The sequence below is a fragment of the Centruroides vittatus genome, unplaced genomic scaffold (genome assembly GCF_030686945.1).
Source record: "Centruroides vittatus isolate TY-2023 unplaced genomic scaffold, ASM3068694v2 contig_847, whole genome shotgun sequence".
NCBI classification, from domain to species: domain Eukaryota; kingdom Metazoa; phylum Arthropoda; class Arachnida; order Scorpiones; family Buthidae; genus Centruroides; species Centruroides vittatus.
The window spans coordinates 237,509-263,805 of NW_027122552.1; the positions used below are offsets into that span (position 1 = coordinate 237,509).

The following is a 26,297-nucleotide window of genomic DNA, read 5'->3' on the forward strand; positions in this document are numbered from 1 at the left end:
ATAGTATTGTAGTGGATAATTTATCATTTTCAATATAAGTTTAATTTCTTTACAAACAATATATCTCTTTCAATATAATATGACTAAATATTGCTTATGTTTTTCTAGCCTCGATTATAATACTAACGTAAATTTTTTATAAATTACCAATGAAAAATTTAAAGTTGATTTATCAAAATTTTGTTGTAAAGCCTTATATTATAATTCCAAATTTTACATTCAGAATTTTTGTTTTTATGATAGAGTTTTTATTTGGTGATACGTTTGTCCAAAAAATACCGTGAAAACATTTCAATATAACGTAAAATTCTGTGACAACGAATGAAAACTTATTTTAGATATTGTTCAATGTATACATTTTATATTCTGGAAAAAAATTTCTTTTTCACAGAATATTTTTTTCGTAATTATGTAATTTATGAAATTATTATTATTGGTTTATTATTTCTGTGAACTGTTTTTTTTCCTTAATCAGTATTTTCAATTATTGTTGTTGTGCCCTAAAATATTTTGTGTTCTTCGAGAGGTCAACGTTATAGACGTAATTCAACTACTTCAGTCATTTACTTACAAAAATGACACACAATAATGTGCTCAGGTCTTGAATATAATTTGGACTATCAGACAATTTTCGATTCAACAATTTTTTTTAAAGTGACTGGAATGCATGCTACACCTGCATCATATACATACCCAAAACAGAAACATTTCTTTTATACTGCTGTTGAATATTATAGATAAATTTTTAGACTTAACGACTGCGAAATATAACAGTAACAAACTGCGTGAAATCAACACAACCACAAAAGCTTTGGGTTGTAAACCACATCTATAGAATTTCTGAAAGGAATGAGGCACAGAATATGTTTACCGTTCGGCTCACCTTAACTTTCCTTCCCATTCAGATGCAGGTTTCTAATAGCAATGTTTCTGCTTGAGAAATAGACCTGAAGCTACATAACAGGTGAAAGTTTAATTACGACATCCAATTTATATGATTGTCATCATCAACTCCTAGCCAATATTTAAGTGAAAACTATTAGTTTGAACATACATTCTTTTATGTATTTTTTCGTGGAAAGATGTTGTTGATTTTTTTGAAAGCACTCTTAAATAGGCTAGTTTTATAATTACATCATTCACAAAATTTTATTAACAACACTGGTTTTTTTGGAATATCTTCATTTAGAATTTTCTCCTTCTACACGAAAAAGATAACGAAGCAGTGAAAATGGAAGAAGAAAACATAACGTTAACCGATTATGGAATAAGGATAGAAAATGTAAAAGCTGCATGGAAAACAGTAAGTAAACCATTTAATTCAATTAATCATATTGGTTTATTTAAAAATGATATAATATTAATTATCATTCATATATGTCGATATATTTTACAGTAGATATATCAGCAATCATTACAAATTGCATAGTACAATGATCCATTCTTTAAAATATCAGTTCAGGTGAAATTGTGTATATGAAATTCTTGGAATTTTATCCACTTCCAGGCCTTCTATTGAAGAGGCTTCTTATAATTTTAGTTCCTAATGATAATCCGGAACAATTTTGTATTACAAAGTTTGTCGAATATTTATAATGCCCTAAAAATAATATTTTTAGGGCATTATAAATATTATTATTAAAAAATAAATATTATTTTTAGGGCATTATAAAATATCAGTCAAGATTCCTTAACAAACTGTTAAATATGATGGATAAATTCTTCATTGAAGGAACAAGGGAAACAGTATATGTTATTCTAATCTGACAGCACATGCAATGCACAATTGGTTAATTGCGCAGTTATGTCCAGACTAGCATTAATATGGATATAACCCAATTAAATAGAATATAACAAAAATTATTAAATTAAACGGTTCAAACATAATTAGCATATCACTTCTATTTTCACAGATTACTAAATATTTTTCAATATGCCTAATTATCTACTTTTCAATTTAGAAAATTTTCTTTATGCTTTTGTAAGTACAGATACTTTTTTGTAAATTGATTGGATCTGAAAACGTTTTTAGATAGAAGTGATGCGTTAATAATTTGTTTATGTTTGCCATTTTATTCTTAATATACAATTTATAGATGTAGGGAAAGAGAAATTATTTCCAATCTTAAAAATCTTTACTAAATTCTATTTATTGTTAGTTAAGAAATAATGGAGATATGTCTCGTTACGTTGTTGTTAAGAATTTTTGTTTTTCCACAAATAGAATAAAAATTAAAATGTTCTGCAGCCTTATGCACGTAACTACATTTATGAATTCTATTAATTTATATCTGATTTAAAAATTCCATTATGAGGAATGTAATTGTGGGAATCTAAAGAAGAGGGGAACAATTAAGTTAATTAAATAATTTAATTATTTAAAGAAATAATCCAACACCTCGCCGGGAAAGAAGGGCAAACAGAAGGTCAAAGACGAGAGAAGACCAACCCGGACACACACACTGTCATTTCGTTCGATCTTGTAACCGATAAAAACCGATCAAATGACCATCCAGGTTAACAATTATTTCTGGAGTTGTAATACAAACTCTGAACTTAGTCACTACCGGCAATTAATTTAGTAGATTTGACAGTTGTTATCGCAAATATGAAGTAAAAAGAGTAACAATACCGGATAAAAAGTGTCAATAATTCATCGAAACGTTCGATTCCTGACACTTAACATAAACAATACCCGGATCTAAGTCGAACGTAGACCACATGGCATCAGAATTCCTCCAAATAGTTCGGCAAAACGCGTATAAAAAGGGGTCGCACCTGAGCTTCCTGGCGATCGTCCAAAGGAAACCTCCAGGCCGACGACTCTGTTCGGAACCTCCGATTATATAGAAACTCTTTCTCTCTGCCCAAATAGTTTATAAGTTAGACTAATATTAACTCCGGATATGGAAATTTAATCCGGTCGGATTGCGGAACCCGCAAAGAAGTGTCGAGGCGACCGCATTAATCAATGTCGCGCTAACAGAGTTATTAATCGTTTAATCTACATTGTATCTGCCATTTTTTGTACTCTCTTTGTATAATTTTATTTGTTTATTAAATATGTTGTTTTATGTTCAATGCATGTCATCCTTGAAACGGCCAGCACCTACGACTTATTCACCTTCCTCCCACTCGATTACTTGCCCCCCTAAAGCCATCCATTGACACAGTGACGGTCCTCACCGGACCGTGCCGGTAAGCGGGGCATAGAGATCCCTTCTCTACCCCCTCGGTTCTCACAAAATATTCACTTTTTATTCTAGTCACAAATTGTTATTCTGGCACCTACTGGGTTATAACAGTGCCGTATTTCCAGCTGTTTTTTTATTTTCGCAAATTTGTCGGGTGCATTTTAGACATTGCTGAATCAGCGCATGTTGCACCAAGTTTTAGGTTTGTTAGCTATAATGTTCTCTATAAAGGTAAGTCAGAGAACGGAGAAACTCTGTTAAAATAGTTTGAAAATCTTGCATAGACAAGCGAACAAGTTATTGCAAAAATCTACATACACAATAATTCGTGTGCATATGTATTTATTTTCGAGCTATGTATTGTAATTCTTATTCCAGTCTTTATTTCATTACCTGGCCAAATAAATTCCGGATTACTACCATATTCGATATTACTCAGAAAATTTCAGATATTTTTTTAAAGAGCGCAGAATAGTCGGATATTCGAAATTTCAGCTCCCGGATCAATGCTGTAACAGGCTATCCATATTCTCCGAGTTAGGTTCTATTTTCGATTTCACTTATTTTAAAAGGAAAGTATAAATACTCAAATACAATAGAAATTACCGAGATAATTTTTGAAATTTAACCAAACACGTCATGGAATCATGGAACCGGCGGTCTTCACGATGACAAAATTTAAAGTTTTTAAATAAAAATATATAATAATGATTATTTTTGGTACCGAATTTCACTGCTCATCTTTCGTCCTGAAACAGGTGTCCATGCAAAGTTGCAACTGTACTCTCATTTTCATAACAAGTGTATATTTCGTTTATATTATAAAATTAAACAGAAATAAATTTTAAATGCTAAAATCTCTTATGAGTTTTTTTATTCTTTCCATTTTTGTTTTATATTTTATACAATTTATGTATTACTTAACACAAGAGGTCTCTTAAGTAGATGAAACGGAGATCTTGAGTTTAATATGCGTTTTGATGAAATAAGTAATAATATAAATTTTATAAAATATGTTTTAGCATTCTCTTTAAATAATAATAAATTGATATCTTCATAAAAGTAATACATACTTTGTTATTTTAAAAGGAACTAACATTGGATGAGATATCCTTAAATTTGCAGCGTAGAGAATTATTAACTATTATCGGTCCTGTTGGATCTGGAAAGGTAAGAAACTGGTTTTTACAGCTTTTCAATTAAAATTGATTATATAATTTTGCTGTGTAATTTGATGAGTGTTTATAATAATTGTTAAAAAATTAATGAATAAAAAGACTTGAACCACTCATCACTATGTATTAAACTTCATTTTAAATTGTCATATTATTTATATTATGTTTGAAAAGATAAATTTTTGACATTATCATCATGTCAATTTTTGCATCATGTCCTTTGCTTGCAGTTTCCTCAAATTCTCATTCCATATTTTTAAAAATAGGCCAGGACGATTAAATACAATTACAGAAGAAAAAATATATTTCTCTTACAGACAATACATATAAAATGTGTCTTTTTATCTAGACGTCCTTTCTCGGGTTGAGGGACGTCTAGATAAAAAGCAGTTGAGGGATAAGACAATTCCACGGAGGAGTCGACCTTTTCTTGAGGCTTCTCGTCCGCCTCACAATGTAAAATAGGCCAATAGTTTCCTCTAGCGGTGGCAGCACAATTAAATTGTGCTTTATTTAATATAGTGTAATATGCAACATAATGCATGTATTAATAAATATATAACTAGTGTAATGTATAGTAGTAAAATGAATGATTCTGCAAATGTCTGTTCAATTATATCAGAAAGTTGTTACTACTGATGTAAAAATCTGAAATAAAGTACAATTTACTGTAAGAATCGGATATTTCAGTAAACAGATCCTAATGAAAATGAGATATATCTATTCATATTATTGTTAATCGCTAAATATAAATATTCTTGTAGACATAAACGACAGATGAGTACATGATAAAGATCAATAATACATTCAATAACACGTGTGGCTTTGTTATATAAATATATGAAAGTTTCTTTTACAGATTGAATTTATCAACTCTCTACAATAAATGATATACAATTTTCGAATTATTTTCATTAATTGCCTGGGCAAAGCCTGGCTACTGGGGTAACGCTTGCACTTTTTTCGAGTTTTAAAAAAACTCCTACGTTAGATTTTGATGATTTATGTGTTAACATACTCAGAAGAACGCTGGGGTGTGCGTATAGTATTTTTTGGAAAATATAATTAACTCTCAGATAAGATATAATCAAAAAGCTCTTAATCATTGACGCTTATTAATAACAAAGAGGTATTTTCACATTTTTATGTCGTTTCTTCTAATATATAAAAATAGCTAGTTGCTGCATATTTTTTTGTTGCAGAGTTTGGAGAATTTCGGTAGAGCTATAGAAAAGATATCCGAGTTCAAAAAACTTGTTCTATGAACTAGGATAACTCAAACTTATAATGTTTTATTACTTTATTACACTAGCTGATAATTTAATTTCAATTTTTTTATATCGTCTACTTATTACTAATTATTTATCAATTAATAATTAATAAAAAATAATTTTATTAAATAACATGTAACTTTATGAGGAACTTTTAAAAACATGCTGCTAAAAATGTTTAAAGTTCTTTTTTTAACACACAAAATTTTTTCCGTTTTATTCAGGTTCCGTCCTTCATAGCCTTTAGTGTACATGGTTTTTTTCTACATAAATGTTTTCTTTATTACATTATTGAATTATGAATAAAAATTATCTTCTTCATACAGGCACCACGTTACCTAACGAGAGTTATATGTATTAATTTGTACATAAAAGATTTTAGTTTATTTTTAATAAGTTACAAAATTTTCCATCGTCATCATCATCATTTACAGTAACCTATTCCTAAGTAATTTTTATAAATAGAACTTCAAAACAAGAAAAAATGAGTTAAAAATTTATATATATGATTCTTATAAGCATTCAACTGTATTAATATACATATAGTTTAACTTTATTATACAAAAGTCAGTTACAACTTTCTAACTTGTAAAGTTATAATGTGTGGTAAATTTCGTATGAAACAAATTATTATATTTTATGATATTTATATTATATAATGCGAAATAGTTTTGATATCATTAGTTTTATACAGATTTGTTGCATACAATTGACCCACATACTAAAATTATGAATCTGCATTTCCTGTATTTGAACATAGAGGAAAATCGAAACTACTTTTTTGATGCGTTTGTTTACTTATTAATATTGTTAATAAAATAATTAAAAAACGATTATATAAGATTCTTATAACAATAAGAAATGCAAAATCATTTTATGAGTAGTAAAATATACTGAATAATAATTTTACTGAAGGAATACGTGCATCTTATATAACTGTTCTTTCTTTTAAGAAAAAAACAAGTCATTATGACTTGTTTTTTTCTTAGGACGTCGAGTAGGATAGGACGTCGAGAAAAGTCCTATCCTACTCGAGATATGACACACGACTCCCTTTATCTTTTCACCCCCTCGGCCTTTAATCACAAAAATTGAATAGCATCAATCCCCTAATAAACAATTCTCTCTGCAAAATTTCATAATTTTTCGATAAATATATAACATTAATATATTTCGAAAAGACACATATTATCAATTTTATAAATATTTACAAATTTAATAAAATGTACTGTGAGTAATTTTATCTGAAACTTGGCAATATTTGCTTTTAGTCATGTCAAACTCAGTTTTCTAATACAGTACAATTATTTAACCTCAATTTAGAGCCTCGAATTGTACTCTACAGAGGCTGGCGCTAAATTGGAAGACCTCAAACAACGAGAGTTATATGTATTAATAAGATATACAGTACACAGAAATTTGTGTTTAACTGAGCAAAATGAACGTCATTAGGCTGCAATTTGAAAAATTTTAGACCTATAACTTTCCACTGTCATCTGTCTGCTGTCAGTCCTCCTTTAATCTTGAGAACTGAGATAGATAGATGAAAGCCAAGATTAGATATTGAAATGTAAGTTACGTTAGTAGTCCCGATTGACTGTATAGGAACTTCCAGTCTACTCCAGAAGTCACGTGAATTCACTTCAAAAATTTTTGCCTAAAAGGAGTTAGATGATGCTTTAAGAGAAGAACTAAAAGGAGTTAGATGAAGCTTTAAGAGAAGAACTATGATGTACGAGGGCAAGACGCCACTAAAATCGAAAGCATTTTCACGATGTCTCAATAGATATTACTCGTATTTTGATTAAAGTTGAAATCAGATTGATTTAATTGCATATATTTTATGTCAACATATTTATTAATTATAAATTAATTTATGTAATTAACTGGTTATATTTATTAGTTGAGCATGTAAACATTGTTATGGCATTTATTATTATATATTTAAAAAACGAAATTGTCGACTGTCGTCCATTTGACACTTAATAACAAAAAGTATTTTGACATTTTTGGGCGCTGTTTTTGGAATGTAAAGCCAGTCAGTTGCTTCATAATTTTACAGAGTTTGATGAATTTCGGTTGAACATGGAAAAGTTGTTCCAGGTCAAAGAAATAGGAACCAGATTTACGTCCCTCATTCCACTACAAGGCACCACGTTACCTAGCTCTTCTATTGGCTCTGCTGTAACTGCATGCCCGGGTTCTGTATCTGATTTAAACCAATTGCCGTTTCCTTTCGTACGCATTACGCTCAACTCCTTCCTCTCATCCCATCGGAAATTTTCAACTTTTATGTAACTAATTCAAATACTGTATATGTTTTTTAGCCGTGTCAAGTGACTCACAGGTATGATGTTTGAGACACAGTTCCCTCAGTCCAGACTGGACAAAATCTCAAACGCGGATAGTTTTAACCAGTGACTCCATTTTCTCCAACACTTTTTCCGTTTAAATTCCAACTGATTTTATTTTATTATTATATTATTTCTTACTTTTTACTTTAGTTTATTTTATTTGTTTACTTTAATTTAAATTCAACTAAACTAAAGTAAACGAAAATATTTCTTTATTACACTTTTTTTCATTTGTACTTATAATCATATTTTTTTCTTTTCTCAAAAATAAATCACTTATAATTTTTCATTTGTGACATATTATTGCTCAAGCTGCTTGCCCAGGCTAACTACATCGATAATCATCGTCTCGAGTTTCTCGATCTCACTTATCTAATTAATAATATGTGTTACATCTTGTGTTTTGTGTACATTCAATTAACTGAAATAGACTATTTACTTTTGTTAACATGTAAACGATTACAACAAATTACTTCCAACAATCTTTACTCTGCAGTTAAATTATTTCTTTAATCTTACGTTTTCGGTTAGCTTTACTAACCCTCTTCAGGATCGACAAAAAACCGATATAGTAGTTTGTTGTGATTGTAATAATGCAGTTTACATAGTAACATGTAAACAGTTGTAAAGATAACGTAAATGGATAGAATTATTTTAAAAGTATTTTATACTAAATAATGAAGCGGTTTATTACTTTTATCAGACCTCCATATTAATGTCCATATTGGGAGAAATTCCTATCATTTCTGGAAAAGTGTCGATGAAAGGAAAGATATCTTATGCTTCTCAAGAAGCTTGGGTATTTAATGAAACTATCAGAAAAAATATCTTGTTCGGAGAGGAATATGAAGAAGAGAAATACAGAAAAATCTTGCATATAACGGCTCTCGAAAAGGTAAGAAAATGCTTTATTATAAATTGTTTACGTGGACTTGTTACGTATTAATAGGACTTTATACCGGTGTATTGGTTATCAACACAGGGAGAAATTTATAATGAGAAAAACCACAAAATCTTTATTTTGTCACCTGTAGTAGTTTTTCCAGTTACCTTACAGGTAACAAAATAAGGATTTTGTGATTTTTCTGATTATAAACTCTTCCTTGTGTTGATAACCAATACTCCGGTATAAAGTCCTATTAATACGTTAAGTCCACGAAGACTTAACGTATTCGTGGACTTCGTATAAGTCCTTAATTGTACAATAAAGTACAATTAAGGACTGTGAGGGGACTAAATTTACATAATTTTTTTAATGGTTTGTTCCCTTACTAACAAAACTTTATGTCGATTTAAAAGGTAAAGGTAAAAATTTATTATCATCCATCATACGTAAGAATAATCATAATTATAGTATGATCTTATTGTACTATTAGTAATGAAATGTATACATATTAAATATTATGAATCTTTAGGAAATTATACTATAATTTTTATTAAATTTATATAATTCAATTTCATTTATGCTATATACCTTGGTATGCTACATTATTTTAATTTTTATTTTATAAATTTCAGTTCAATTGTTTATCGCTTCCTTCCAAAAAAATGCTACGAAAAGTATAATGGCTTGCCTCTGTAACATGTCACATATGATATTGTTCGTTTTCATTAGAAAAGTAAATTTTGTTAACTACGTAGTAAGTTCGTTATATTGTATTCACAATATAACGAACACATCTAACAGTAACAGTATATTACTATAAATATATTAAGATTTCGTATTCTACATTTTTACACACATACATACTAGCACAGTAAGCGAAATATAATTGAAACCACAATTATAATTCGTCTTAAATTTTTAAGTTTCCTGAATTTGTGAAATTCGTCGCTTATATCCTGCCGCGTGTTTCGTAAAAAGTTTTACTAATTTCAAAATAACTTTCATTATGGCAAGTGTAACTTTTGTTCATTTGCAATTCGTGAAGTCTAATCGTCAACTGTGAAATCTATTTGTTGATTTGATACGTATTTGAAAGGATGTCTGCAAAGATCTTGTTTTTGAATGCCTATTTTTTGTGAAATCTTTGGATGAATGCTGTAACGGAGCTGTAATGCTGTAAAATGTTATTTAGAAATATTTTGAAAAAACTTTATTATAAACCAGCGATTCACAACTTTCTTAGCTCCGCAATTTGAAACAGACAACTGTTCTATGCAGAAAAGTCAATGGTGTTAAGAGCGTTTATTTAATCTATTCACTACTACGTATTTACTTTAATTTGTTAGTAAAATGAATAAAATTTGCAATCATCTGTTTCGTAATGTTTTATAGAAAAATTATTAAAGTTCTGCAAACTTCTTTGTGTTGAATAACACTGAAAATTTCATTACATATAAATAATTGTGAATACATATGACTTTATCTAAAATTTAATTATGTATATTTTTGGATTAATTTTAGGATATAAGCTTATTTCCTAAAGGAGATCTGACTATTGTAGGAGAAAGAGGAGTGATCATGAGTGGAGGACAGAAGGCAAGAATTAATTTAGCAAGGTCAGAAAGGTCTTAATATAATCTTATATTTCTATAAGAAAGTACATAGGAGAACATCCTTATGTTTCACCAGCTGATGTAAGTTAATGTCAAATGTTTATACTGTATGTCAAAGATAAAGTAAGTACAGACGAACGAAATGTATAGCTATGTCGTTAGAAAAATTTTTCCGTTTTTCTCTAGCTTTGAATTGATGGACGAATCAAATCTGTTGATGTAACATATTGGCAATACAGGATTCAGTATTAAATACTGGTTTTTGATATCATGTAGGAATAAATTCTCTAATAATGAAAATCTATGAAATTTATTGTTGCTGAACACATAGACGTTAACCTACTCTAAACCAACACAAACATTAAACAGGCGTTTTGAAACACATAAAGTATGTGTTCAGTTAGAATTTCTGTTTCTCGTTTTTAGAAGTATATAACAAATAAAGCACAATCAACCAAAGTGAGCAGTGTATGTTTACACGTTAATCAGTTGTAAATAATATTTTGTATAATTTTTTATACCCGAAATTCATCAGTAATATACACACGCAGAACAACAGCATCAAAACTGGCCTAAGCAGACAAATTTTTAAGCAAATTCTCGTTAGATTATTAAGAACAAAAATGTAAATATGTAAAAGTTCAAACATTTGTTTGGTTAAAGACAAATATTGTTTTTCTCAGATCAGTTAATAAACTAGTAATGGAGGGATGATGAAGGTATGCCTTAAATTTTCTTGACACGCTTCTGATAATTCATGAAAACATTACCTAAAATGCTTTTAAGATAAAGTATTCAACCTGTTTTGAAGATAACATGAAAATTTTGAAATATTACAGTAATCACATTTTACTGCCAGGTTGTACAATGAAAGCAAAAATTAAGATAAGAGAATAAAAATAGACATGATTGCTAAAATGTATAAAAATTATTTTAGTGTTTGATTTGATGCATGAGTAATGATTATTGTATTTTTGTTGTAATTTAATTCTTAAAGCGATGTTATGTTTTACATTTTCCAGAGCCCTATACCTAGATGCCGATATATTCCTTCTTGATGATCCACTAAGTGCTGTTGATGTACCAGTAGCAAAACATATATTCGAAAAGTAAATACTGAAGTAGTATTTTACTCTGTACATTTCAATATAACTGTATTAACTTTTATCTGTTTCAGATGCATAATGGAATATTTGAAAGACAAGATTTGCATTCTAGTTACACATCAAACACAATTTTTAAACTCTTCAAGTAAAATATTAGTGTTAAAAAAGGTAAAAGCATTAATTGTTTATCAGATTGATTTCTCAATTATTGTATAAATTAATATGCTATTATCTTATGATTTAACGTTTAGCGAGTACTGTTGCCAGGAATGAGGTTTATAATTTTATTTTTAATTCTTTTTTCTTGCGATATAGTTGAAAATAAGATACGTAATTTCAAAAATACAAATGGCTTGAAATATTACAGTGAACTTCAAAATTTGTGGTGATTGTTTAAACAGGAATATTTTATACATGAAAAATGAACCGATCGTCAAAATAGTGAATGAGCCCATAGTGTGATAAAATTATGAAGACTATGTTTATATTTTGCATAAACATTTTGCATGAAACAACATGCAAAATGTTGTTTCATGCTTCCGATGTCTCACTTATTGTCCATAAATAGTATGAGAATAATACAGTGCATTTGTATGTTATATTAGGATTGACTACATGGCAACGTGAACTGCTGCATCCTGATCTTTGTCTTGATTTCCAAAAGGTCATTCAAGAGAATTACAAAATACACGAGAAGAAAGAAAATACTATTCGAATAATTTTATCACGCCGGATAATTATTGATGTAATCTAGATTATTCAGTACTTTTCAAAAAGTGTCATTTGACTCGAAAATCCGGATTGTAGGTTATCAGATTAATTAAGAAAGACTTACTGCAATTCAGAAAACTCCAAATTGCATACTTTTATATTTCTGAAACCTTGTAAGCTGGATAGCATGAATTGAAGCATCTTTCTCTCTATGAAGGACTTAATTAAAATCTGCAATTTAAACTTTTTTAATGAAACTAGTGGTAATCCAATTAAAAAGTATTACAGTATTAGTTAACAAAAGTTTCCTCTTAAAAACTGCCGAAAAATATAATGTTACTAACCCTATAATAATTTACTATATTTAATAGAGCTATATGGGTTTTCTTAATTTTACGTATATAGGACTGTATAGAAATCATGTTATTTTTATTAGTGAAATTCTAATTAATTGATTTTCTTTTTAACACTTGAAAGTGAAATAATTACACGTATACATCTTATCATTAAATTTTCAGGGAAAATGTGAATTCTTTGGCAATTACAGTCAAATGGAGAATTTCGAAATGGTAACAAGAACTTCATCACACCAAGATATCTCTGAAAATATCATAAAATTGGAGACTGCACTTTTCAATCATGATGAAATAATTAATAGTAATCAAGTTGATCTGTATCGTGACATTAAAAATATTGATAACAATAATGCAGTAAGTATTAGTTTTGATTGTTGTTAATTCGCTTAACAATATTGTGAATATTTTGTTAAAATTTGCACCTCAACTTTATATGAAGGATAGATCAAAGGCACACGAAATATTTTTATTATTAAGCAGTGTTTTATGATAATATGATTATATTTTCATATTGAGAATAGTTAACGGACACTTGCCCTATATTTTAAGAAATAATGTCGATTGTTTTTGTGAAATTCATCTTATTTGTCTTTTTTTTAAACTTTTTTATGTTATTAGTTTATACAGGTAACATATACTGTATTCGGGATAACCTTAAATACTTATTATTGTGTGCTGGAAATTAGAACGACAAATCAAATTTTATATATTTGAAAAACTTAGATATTAAATTTAAGATTATTAACACATATTAAAACATTTGGAAATGGATAAGACTACAAATAGCTTATATAATTTTGAAATTGTTTCTTGTAGGAACCGGAAGAAAATAAAATACCACGTGACAACGAAAGCATTGAAACAGTAGGATTTTCAGTTTATAAATTATATGTGAATGCTGGAGCCAGTTTCTTCTTTAAGGTTATCATATTACTTATGCTAATTATATCGCAGTCCATTACAAGTGCCAGCGACCTCTGGCTAATTAAATGGTATGCTTTTATTACAATTTCTTATGTGGAAGCTAGTTTCCTTACAGAAAATATTTAATGATAAATATTAAAAATAATTCAATATTTCAGTTACATTGATTTGAAATGTTTTCATGCTTTACTTAGTCCAATACTTTACGAACTTCCATCAGGAATATTATCATTTCTCAATACTTTATTTACGTAACCAAATATCAAAATAAAAACCGAAAGTTATTGTACTAAATTATCTGATAAAATTTTGAGAAAATTATTTGATTAAATATTTTAAATTTTAAATAGATAAAATTATTTTAATATTTCTTTTAATTTTAATTTCAATATTAAATTCAGTAATTAGAATTTACTACAGTCTGTTTAAGAGCATTTTATAAAAATGAATATTTCTATCATGAGAGATTTTTAAGCATTATTATTCAAAAACATCACTAATTATCTGATGTCTGCTATATTTTTGCAACTAGTGGAGCAGATATAAGAAAGCTATAAAACAGTTTAAGAAGATATGTTAATTATCAGTTTTTATGCTCCACTCTGCAGCTTTGTAACAATATAGGTGAACATCTGCTTTTTATCAGGTTGATAAAATGTCAAAGTGGGAGCAATATTGCTTAATTATTCAACGTAAACCTAATTTGCAATAGGGTCAATCTCATTGACTGATAACATCAATAATACTAACACTTCCATTGTTAACTATAAGAATATGGATTAAAATGCAACTAGAGTTCTTTCACAGATATAAGCGCAGATATTACCAAGTGGAGAGCTGGTAGACATTATTTATTAGGAGTGGAAAGGAACCTAAAAAATGTTTGGACGAATGCCAGATACAAAGTTTTCTTGAATTTTTCAACTTCTACATTCTAATACTCGATCAAATATCAGCTAATTCATTAAAAACTTTAAAAAACTAAATGCTTTGTGTGAAGTAGAGAAAGCGCCATATATTTAGTAATAAAAATAATATCAAATGTTATTTCTTGAAAATTTATTATTATCTATTTTACTCCAATATACCATCTAATGGAAGAAACCATAGGTCGTTGTTTTAAAGCATGAAATAATATGTGCAATCTAATCGTTACTTCATTTGTTATTCGAATAACAATGGTTATTAGATAATGAAAAGTGTAAAACTAAATTTTTCCACTGAGTCTCTCTGTTTTTCGCGGATAACGAAATAATGTGTCTAGGAAACTCACAGTTTGTTCAACGAAGTTGGATATATTTATGATAATAAGCAAATTTATTTTTCATGAATGCATTAAAGTCGTTTCCTTCATTAAATTCTATCACTTTTCTGTTACGATTACTAATAAACGAAGTAGTTCAGACGGTTACAGGATCTTCAGTAAAATACACATTTTGGAGCATATAGCAAATTCAAATATTGAAGTATTCAAAATTCAAATAAATAAGTAAACAAAATCATTGTATAGGAAAACCTATTTTCTTTTCGATTAGAGCAAATGTTTCATTTTGCCTCTCCTGCTTTTGACACCCTGTTAATAATTTATAAAGTATTTGTTTTGGAAAAGTATAAATCACAATATTGTAAAAATCGCTGTTTTCAAAAAGTATCGGGAATGGTTCAATAAAACGCTTGATTTTTTCATCAAAATTTTATTTTGAGCCCATCGATTGCAATACATTTAAGCCAACGTTTTATCCAATTCCCGAAATATGCTTTAAAGTTATTTTTGTGAAGTACTTTCAGGACTCGCAGCTGTTTTGTTTTAGAGCATGAATCGAGTGAAAACGGTGACCAAGAAGCGATAATTTCTGTCACGGAAACATGGAAAATTAAAATGGTGCCATATAAGCTGAATACGGAACATGTGAAACTATATTTGTAAAATTCTTCGTAAAAAATTCAGAAACAAGACCATCATGATCTTGTGCATTATTGTAGTGTAAAATCCGTGACTTTTCTCGTTATATTTGATGTTGTTTTTTATAAATTTCTTCATTCAAACGATGCAAAACGCTCGGGTAGTATTTTTTGTTGACAGTTTGGCTGTTCAGAAGGAATTCGTAATGAACAACACCACGACAATCAATGAAAACAGTGAACACGTTCTTGATTTTTGTCTAATGTTGACGAGGTCTTATCGGATTTGCTACACCTTTCGAGCGACATTCACTTTAACCTCCTGAGAAATCATTTTCTCAGTCTCTAGTAGACGTTGTTGTCTTTTGAAAAAATTCAAGGTTTTCAGGACGACTCGAATAGCAATGCGCCTCAAGCCCAAATTATCTTTTAAAATTGCTTTAGAATATCCAAATGACACTGGAATATGTTAACAATGTTCATGACATTTCAATGACAATCATTGAGCACCAAATCTCTGATTTGAGCAACGTGTTGTTCATCAGTTAAAGTGGATGATCTATCATAGCCTGCTACATCTTCGATCTGTTCTCTACCTTCCTCGAACAGCTCGTACCACTCGAACATTTCGGTGTTTGAAAAAATATCTTCACAAGAAGCTTTTGGCAATATTCCCAACGCTTATATAGCAATAATTCCGTTATAGACACAAAATATAATGCATATTTTTTGCTCAATTACACTAGACTTTTTGAAAAATTATCAGTGCAAAAATTATTTCCACAACCAATTCGTATGCAATGAAACAAACGCAAACGAATACAGACAACGACATAAGGATTCTTGATGCATATCGATAAAACTCGTACCAAACAATGAACCAAAACGATGACAGCGCCCTCTTGTATGCATGAAGTTTAAGTGAACTGTTCTTGATACTATTTGATCGCAGTAGAATTAGTTTTGAAAAATTATTTTATTCTAATTTCCTTGTTTCAGTTTCTTTCTCTCCTCTCTCTATCTCTTGTTTCTAAAAAATAAAATGAAATTACTGTTCGAGTAGTCTCGGCTTTGAGGAAGTATATAATACAAATATTGGGTATAGTTATTTATTATTTTGCAAAATAACAAGTACTTAATTTTTGAACGATTACCGAATTACCGAGTAATGACGAAAATTCGGTCTATTACTAATAAGTACTGATCTTTTGAGATTGCGTTTAAGTAGCTTACTTTCACTTAAGTCTATTAACATTTTAATTTTTGGACTTTTCAATTTTCGATTATCTTTTGTTCGATTTTCAGGTTGCAAGATAAAAGAACCTATAACCGGGGTGTACATAAAATCGAAAACGTTACATCGAAGACGAAAATTTTGAACAGCACTACGAGTGATACTTTTCATCAACATGAAGAAATTCACATTTATGTGTACCTTGGCTTGATATGTGCTATATTTTTCACCATGCTACTTTCTGGAATATTATTGAATAAACTGTTTACAACTGCATCTATTAAGCTCCATAAGAATTTTTTCCAATGTATTATTCGAACTCCAATATCATTTTTGGATAATAACTCAGTTGGTATATAAAACATACTTAATTCTTTTATTTTAACTTAAAAATTTTGTAACATACGAGGGTTTTTTCAAGATCTGATGGTCCATAAAACAAAATCAAGTGTAAATAGCAAAATGAATTTATTACCAAAAGTTAGGTATAAACATGATTGCTTTTCGACATAATCACCGTGAAGATTGAAAAATCTGTCATGTCTGTGGACGAGCTTTTCCATCCCCTTCTCATAGAATGATGCCGCCAGTGAATTAAGACGGCCATTCAGTTTCAATTTAATTAATATTTCATATTATTATAAATTGATAAAAGTCTCTTTAAACCAAACAATTGCTTTAAACGGTAGACTTTCTTACAGCTTATACAGGCATTTAAACACTTTTATAGTTTCACTACATATGCATTTCGGTCCAGTGTTTTTCTTCCTGGTCCCTCCTCAGTGCCCTAGTACTCCTGATGTTCTTTTACACCTGTATGGTACTTTTGCGTATCTATTCTCCCGCATATTTGTTGTTGTTACACATACAAAATGTGTAACAACAAAAAATATGGAAAAAAAGAGTGGACCGAAATGCATATGTAGTGAAACTATAAAAGTGTTTAAATGCCTGTATAAGCTGTAAGAAAGTCTACCGTTTAAAGCAATTGTTCGGTTTAAAGAGACTTTTATCAATTCAACATATTGTGCTGCTGTCATTACAAAATTCAATCATATTATTATATTTTCTAGGAAAAGTTTTAAATCGGTTTTCCAAAGATGTTAGTAACATGGACGATACGTTACCTTTTATTTTTCAACAATTGATTAAAGTAAGTTTACACTAACGTTAAGTGTAAGGTCGGTATGTGTATATACATATATATATATATATTTTTTCTTTTTAGTATTACTCTCTTTTCGTTGGCGTGTTTGTAGTTGAAGCAATCATCCTTCCCTATTTGCTTATATTGACATCTGTACTTTCAATCATATTCTATTTTTTGTGGAGAATCCATAGCCGGGTGTTGAAAAGCGTTAAATATTGGGAAGGAAAATGTAAGTGTTTTCAAGTTACTGTATTTAACTGAATCAAGAGTAGAGATTTTTATATTAATTAAAACAGCTATGATGTTTATTCGTATCTCCTATTAAATTATTTATCACAATGTTTTAACATGTTGTCTAATGTTATCCAATGAAACACAGAATTTGAAAGAATTTATTTTAGTTACTACGAAAATACATAACCGAAACGACCATATTATGAGATCCTACAATAAAGCTTAATAATAATAAAATAAATTTGGTCGTAAAATGAAGTTTAGACTATTTACAAAAAATTTTTACATTTCTTGAGTCTTTCTTTTAATCCTTTTCACTACTCCAGATGTAACAGTTATTATGGTTATTTTGAAGAAACTTCTTTTACAAAGGTAAAAATAGGTAAACAATTCACAAAGTTAAAATCGACCCAGTGTCAGCCTTTTATTAGAGGTTCTGACACTTTACAATTAAAAACACAAAGAATTCTTCTCACCATATTCTCCTTTTCCAAGTTATAACTGCTTCAAGCCCTCTGGTGGTAGATACGAGTTTTTCACATCATTTCCATATGGTACAATTCCTGAGTTAACATTGAAAATTGTAAAATAAATTTGGTTTCGGTTAGGTTTATTTGGATACAGCAATGGAAGGGATGCCACCAAAAAACTTTCTATTGGTAATTCTCTTCTATTTAGGCGTTACAAACGTGAATGAAACTCGGAAAACTGCATGTTGCCAATCCGTTGGCTAGTCGTGAACTCAGCACCAACTATATAGTTTTATACACTTATTCACCTATGAGTAATTTGGCATTCGAAAAGCATGTGTACAGAAACATTACCTTATTTAAGATGACTTTACCGAAATCATTTATGATATATTACATACGGGGTGGGCCAACGAAAACGAAACGGCAGAGTGTTCGTGTTCGTCCAAGCAAATCGCTCGGACAGATCGTTTTTATTCTCGAGAGGACATCTTATGCAATATAGTTTTTGCGAATCTGAATATTAACTAAATAAACATTTTTTTTCGAAGTAAATGTTTGTTTAGTTAATACAAAAGAAATGAGTTTTTAAAAGTTTTTTTGTCTGTTGTATTCAGAATCGAAAAAACTTTATTGCAAAAGATGTCCCCTCGAGAATAAAATCGACCTGTCCGAGCGATTTGCTTGGACGAACACGAACACTCTGCCGTTCGTTTTCGTTGGCCCACCCTGTATATACGGTATATACAGATTGTATTAAATAACTAGCCATGAATTTTGATGTTTTCTTTAATATTTCAAGCGATGTGTAATTTTGAAATTAAGTATCTGATTTTTTTAACTGCAAAACCAAGTAAAAAATAAAATTATAGAATTCATTCTTGCAAACACTAGTTGTCTAGTGATATTTATGAATGAAAAGTTGACAAGATATTCGAAAACGAGATGAAGCATTGAACAAACCTAAAACCAATCAAGATTAATACAAATTACTATATATAGTGACAGAAGCCATTTAAAGTTGTGGCTCTCACATTGGCTATTAGCATCGTTCCCACTGTCGTAACTTGGCAATCAGACTGGGATATGGCGAAAAAGGATTAAAATATATCTTGCACAATGAGTAATTATGTGGTAAAGAGTAAAAATTGATAACAATTCCATTATATAATGTGTAAAAATAGGTATTATAAATATTGGCTCATCAATTTTCGCTAACTAACTTCTAAACTGTAGGTTAAAATCAAATAACATAAATTATAAAACTATATGAAATAAATTTATTTTAACAGTGAGAAGTCCGGTATTTTCTCACCTGAGTGTATCTCTTTATGGACTTACAACAATCAGAGCATTTAAAGCTGAAAATAAATTCATTTCCACCTTTAATGAATACCAGGATAAGCACACTGCAACATGGTTTACTTTCGTTGCTTTAAATCGATGGATTTCTACATATGGCTGCATCTTTGGATTAATACACTTAATTATTATTGTTATAACCTTCAGTGTTTCAACCGATGCGGGTAAGTAATTATATATTAATTTTTACTGTTAGCGGTGGGCGAATACTATTTGTGAATACTGGAATATTATATTTATAAAAGTAAATTCAAACACAATGAATACATCCAATACCACATCACTTGTACAGTTACAGTTGGAAACTCGAAAGTACCCAAAGAGGACTAAATGAAAAATTAACATCATTTTAATAATTAATAAGTATTATTTATCCAATGGTCGGTAGATAAGATTACAGCCTACTGCTTTGGGAAGACCAGGGTCAAATCCGATCAGCTCGAAAAACCCCAGAAATCTTTCGGATCCATCTGAGTGTGTAAAGTCTCATCCTTACCGTCCAGCTGCCCCACTGTGGGCCTCACTCCACCATTAATAGTCTCGATACAAGAGCTCACTTAATGCACAGGGAGGAAACAGTTAACAAAATATTCTCCTATCTCTATGTCAAATTTTATTACATAAAAAAAACTTTCAATTTATAATTTTAATTTTAGATGATTCAGGCAGCAAACTTGGACTCGTCATGAATTATGGAATAATAATATTTTTGTATTTTCAAGTCGTTATTAAACATACATCTGAATTGGAACTTCAGGTATTCTTAAATACGATTATTATTTACTTATTTAATAATTTATAAATATTACACTTATGTGTAATCTGTCTATATATATATATATAATCGAGACGAGTTGATAATAATAATAATAATAATAAACAGTGCAGAGCCCAAACGGTAAGAAGTTGAAAGTTGAAATTTGGTACACAGGGTTTGTCATGAGAATGTGCACAAAGAAGGAATTTTCCAAAATTTTCCTCTCCGCGGGAGTTAGGGAGAGGGTTAAGGATTACCCTGAATTCAAATTTTACTGTACTATTTTAGATACGGTTTGTTGCGAGAATTCGAACATAATTTTAGACCTATCTAAAATTTCTGTAATTAGTCTCGAAAAAGAGTGAACCTAATTCTTGCACCCGGTAAAAACGGGTAAGATCGGCTATAAACTAATAATCTTAATCTTCGCTATCATTACTTTTTGCCCGAGCAACGCCGGACTCATCTGCTAGTAAATGATATTTATTAAAAGTTTTCATTTTATCCATACTTGACGACTCGATACTAACACAAGTAGTAAATTTACACTAATCGCAAAAGCGGTATTTACAAGCATTTTTTTTTAATTAGCGCAGTTACTTAAATATTAGTGTAAAAATGAATACATCTTAATTATTTTTATATACTTTGGTCTTTCTTAAAAGGAAAGCGTTTACATCTGAAGTAATGATAGTAGATAAGTAATATTAAATTATAATTTTTTATAATTAGTTGCTACATATTTTAAACAGATAAATTTTAAGAATATTCCAGTAGTTTGAAAATTAAAAGTTATTTAAATTACGGAAAATGTAAATTATAAAGCTAACTGTATGGCTTTTCACATGATAAGTAATGAAAAAAAGGTACCGGTAATAAAAAAGTAGTCGCATGTAATGTATAAAAGATTATAGAAATTTAGACAATACATACATTTAACTACTTTTATATTTTTTGTTATTTCATAAAGAGTTACTTTTTTCAGATGCACTCGGTTGCACGCATACTGAACTACAGCAGATTGAAGTCTGAAGCGTCATACGAAAGTTCACCCGATAAACAGCCACCAGCAGATTGGCCACAAAATGGAGTAATTCATTTTGATAATGTTTGTTTACAATATTCGAAGGATAAACATGTTGTACTAAAGAATTTAACATTTTGTATTCATTCAGGAGAAAAGGTAAAATATCGCACAATCCTAAGAGTAATGTCACTATTGTCTGAAATTATTTTTATTATTTATTAATCGCAGATAGGAATTGTTGGGAGAACAGGAGCAGGGAAGAGTTCATTAATAGCTGCTTTATTTCGTATGACAGAACCCACAGGAATAATAACTATCGATGGAATTGTTATTACAGATATTGGTCTTCGGGATCTACGTAGCAAAATTTCGATCATTCCTCAAGTAAATGATATTTAATTTAGTCAAAATAATTATTTATTCGCTAATTTTTACATTTTCATTATATTATAATGTCTTATCTTGTTTTTATTCCATGAGAATTTTTAATTTCTTATGGGATAAAGTAAAAAATTCATATGGTAAAGAGTTGCCAACTGCTCGGAATTTTCCGAAAATTTTTGGAAATTTCAGTTAACTTTTTAAAAATTGTTTGTTAAACAAATCTCTTCTGCAATATGCTGAAAAATGAAAAAGTCGTGATGCGTTTTTCAACATTCGGTCTTGCTCATAAAGAGTCATTACCACTAATTTCATTCAAGTTACTTTCATTCCCATTATAATGCAATTTTTTTTTCTTTCATTCTGTGAACACTAAGATCATTTTAATAATATCATCGATGACAGACTTGCAATAGCGATGCCAAACAGTAAAAAATAAGGCTAGACATGTCTGAAACTGTCTACCCATGAAAAATTGGCGTATCTCCAACCAATATGGATTTTTTCATAGATTCCTACAGCCATAGCTAACACTAATAACCAGAGAGTTAAGAACAGATGATTATAATCGTGATTTTCAAAAGAAACTCTAGTGTAAAGGTTATTATTTCTAGACATGTATAGTATTGGATGAATTTCGAATTATCGTAAACACTTTGCAATAGTAAAATCTTTTGTAACTCTCGTGTGATAGGTGACAAATGAATTCTAAAATTACAAAGTACAATATTAAAATATTTATTTATTTTTATTTATATATACAATATAATTATGAAAAATAACTGAATATATATAAGCGAATAGCAAGCAATTAATATAGAAGTTATATTTATTTTTTAGGATCCGATGTTATTTACTGGTCCTTTTCGCAAAAACATTGATCCTTTCAATGAATATTCAGAAGAAATGATATGGCAAGTTTTACAAGATGTAAGCAATAATTACATATTTCCCTCAATTATTTCATTTTCATGTTTAGTTCTTTTTAATGAAGAAACTCAATTATGTTAAATTTATTAAAACTTATCGGAACTAAAGGTGCAGCTGAAAGAAGTTATTAATAAATTGCCTGAGGGATTGGATACACATTTAACAGAAGGAGGACGAAATTTCAGTGTTGGACAAAGACAGTTAATTTGTCTGGCCAGAACTCTTTTACGTCAGAATAAAATTCTTGTTATGGACGAGGCTACGTCCAATATCGATAAAAGGTAAACAATATATAAAAATCCAACAAATGTTATCTCATTTCAAATATGAAATATTTTAGTTTGCAATTCGTATTTTTCGTAAACCAGTGATGCTTGAACTAGGGCTTATTATTTTGATATGACATCAAACATACTTGGCACATTACTTTTAAAGAATAAAAATAGTATTACTTGTACTATATACGAAATATACACAATATTGTTGGCCCTCCTTCCTATGTTTTTTGCACAACTTGTCTTAAATCAGAAAATTTAAGCACCAATTTTCAAAATCATTCTAAACACGAATCGTTATAATAAATTTGTGTTTAAATGGTATATAAATCGTGAACGGCTTGATTAAATAACCATCAATATTTTCTGACAACAATCTTAATGCGGTATATTTCATTATGTACAGCACATGCAAATCTAAACAAAGTAACTTAATATAGATCATGCGATTTATATGATTTATGATATTCACGTTAATAATTTCAGTAGCGAATACAAATTAATGACCACATTGATATTATAAACGGCTATTTACGTATCTTTCGGGCATTAAATTTTAGATTGTTAGCTTTAATGTGAAAAAAGCTAGTTTTATGAGTTTGAAATATTGAGAAATTCAATAAAAGCATTTAAAGTTAATGTCAATTCGTTTGGTACATTTAAAGTATTATAAATTGAGAAATACAATGCTTAGTTTTTGATATAACAACACATAAATATGATCTCAATTCTGATTCTGATTGCAGATGGTAAATAGTTTAACTTTCATATAAATAAGAAGAGTGACATTTTTCGTAATTTTCCTTATCCCAACACTTCAGGACATGTTAAAAATTAGGTTTTAATATACACCAATAATTGAAAATCATAACATGTTTATTATTATGTTATCTCTAGCACTGATTCTTGCATACAGAAAATAATTCGAGAGAAATTCAAATCCTGTACAGTATTGACAATAGCCCACAGATTACAAACAATAATCGATTCGGATAGAGTTTTGGTAAGTTTTATTTTTTTAATATGAAATAATTATGTAATTTTAATTAAACATTTTATATTTATAGGTTTTGGATGCTGGAAAACTAAAAGAGTTCGACTCGCCATATAAATTACTGAAGAATGTAAATGGTACTTTTTACAATTTGGTAAAAAACACAGGAGTAACTTCAATGAATGAGTTATACAAAATTGCCAAAGATAAATATTATGTTAAAGAAAATACTTTTATAACGAAATTGTAAATAAATTATCACTATTGACATATCTGTTCTTTATATAGTTTATAATCCTCTTGTTGTTATATTATTTAAAATTTTCTCATAAACATCTCTTCGAAGTACTGCTTCCAAATGCAATCTAACAATAAGAATTGTCAATACGTAAAAACTAGCACATAGGCCCGGCGTTGCTCGGGCAAAAGTAACGATAGCGAGGATTAAGATTATTACATATATATATAAATAAACAACAACTAACCCGTTACATATAAAGATCAACAACTGCCGAATTATCGGGCTAGTAAATGGCTATAGTAATAATAATTAAAGTTAATTTGCTACTAGAGTTAGGCGTTAGGCGCCATCTCTTGCTAAATTTAATAATTAGAATTTTAATTAAATAATTTAAATAAATTTAGGCCTAACTGGAAGAAAAGAATCGGCCCGAAGCGGGATTCGAACCCGCAACTTCTGCTATCCGTGCAGACACGTTAGCAGTTACGCTACCCGGACCTTCGCTCCGATCTTCCCTTCCAGTTGATATAAGATTACCGTACCACCATCGACGGTCATTACAATGCCGGCTGGGGACACATTAATTGCCCACGTCCTCCCAAATTATTTAATTAAAATTCTAATTATTAAATTTAGCAAGAGATGGCGCCTAACGCCTAACTCTAGTAGCAAATTAACTTTAATTATTATTATTACTATAGCCATTTGCTAGCCCGATAATTCGGCAGTTGTTGATCTTTATATGTAACGGGTTAGTTGTTGTTTATTATATATATATATATATATATATATATATATACGCCTTGCCGGGGTTTGCGATGGCCGGTTGAGTGCCTTTGGGAGGACGTGGGCAATTAATGTGTCCCCAGCCGGCATTGTAATGACCGTCGATGGTGGTACGGTAATCTTATATCAACTGGAAGGGAAGATCGGAGCGAAGGTCCGAAGTAGCGTAACTGGTAACGTGTCTGCACGGATAACAGAAGTTGCGGGTTCGAATCCCGCTTCGGGCCGATTCTTTTCTTCCAGTTAGGCCTAAATTTATTTAAATTATTTAATTAAAATTCTAATTATTAAATTTAGCAAGAGATGGCGCCTAACGCCTAACTCTAGTAGCAAATTAACTTTAATTATTATTACTATAGCCATTTGCTAGCCCGATAATTCGGCAGTTGTTGATCTTTAAGATTATTACGTTATAGTCAACCTTACCCATTTTCACAGAATGCAAGAATTGGGTCCCCCTGTTTCCAGACTAATTAGAGAATTGTTAGATGGGTCTATAAATATTTCGATTTCCCGCAAAAACGATAAAAACTGCTGCATCTGCGTCTTGCACGTTGCTGTCTCTTAACAATTTCATTGTTACTTAACAGTTCCATTGTTGATAGAAGTGTTAAGACTTAATCCTGTCCCTCTCTCCCGTCAGGAGGAATTTCGAAAAATCCCTTCTTAGTGTGAGTTCTCGTGACGTACCCTAACTGTGTACCAAATTTCAACTTTCAACTTTTAACCGTTTGGGCTCTGCGCTGATTATTATTATTATTGTTGTTGATATCAACTCGTCTGGATTATATATAGAGATTCGATAAAGTTGTGAATCTGTAAAAACTACACGTTAAACATTGTGTAATACAATTAGTGGCTGTTTAGGACATTAAAAATATTTAGGATGATTTTCTCCATTTGAGAAAGCTAAATTTCAAAATATTAAACAAGTGTAATTTCAGATTTTTGAATAGTTTGTAGA

At 29.7% G+C, this 26,297-nt stretch overlaps 1 protein-coding gene across 1 annotated transcript in view; it reads left to right on the plus strand.

Annotated features, from left to right (window-relative positions):
• Positions 1-24,556, plus strand: part of LOC136982513 (ATP-binding cassette sub-family C member 4-like) — a 37,726-nt gene extending 13,170 nt beyond the window's left edge. Inside the window, exons 9-27 of the mRNA XM_067279008.1 lie at positions 1,190-1,303; positions 4,284-4,364; positions 8,698-8,889; positions 10,402-10,496; positions 11,516-11,602; positions 11,671-11,767; positions 12,829-13,020; positions 13,483-13,658; positions 16,798-17,078; positions 17,800-17,879; positions 17,955-18,105; positions 19,873-20,106; positions 20,599-20,699; positions 21,685-21,882; positions 21,955-22,110; positions 22,948-23,037; positions 23,146-23,318; positions 24,210-24,315; positions 24,380-24,556. Coding sequence (XP_067135109.1) covers positions 1,190-1,303; positions 4,284-4,364; positions 8,698-8,889; positions 10,402-10,496; positions 11,516-11,602; positions 11,671-11,767; positions 12,829-13,020; positions 13,483-13,658; positions 16,798-17,078; positions 17,800-17,879; positions 17,955-18,105; positions 19,873-20,106; positions 20,599-20,699; positions 21,685-21,882; positions 21,955-22,110; positions 22,948-23,037; positions 23,146-23,318; positions 24,210-24,315; positions 24,380-24,556 — 2,781 coding nt within the window. The remainder of the gene's footprint in view (positions 1-1,189; positions 1,304-4,283; positions 4,365-8,697; positions 8,890-10,401; positions 10,497-11,515; positions 11,603-11,670; positions 11,768-12,828; positions 13,021-13,482; positions 13,659-16,797; positions 17,079-17,799; positions 17,880-17,954; positions 18,106-19,872; positions 20,107-20,598; positions 20,700-21,684; positions 21,883-21,954; positions 22,111-22,947; positions 23,038-23,145; positions 23,319-24,209; positions 24,316-24,379) is intronic.
• The last annotated feature ends 1,741 nt before the right edge of the window (positions 24,557-26,297 follow it).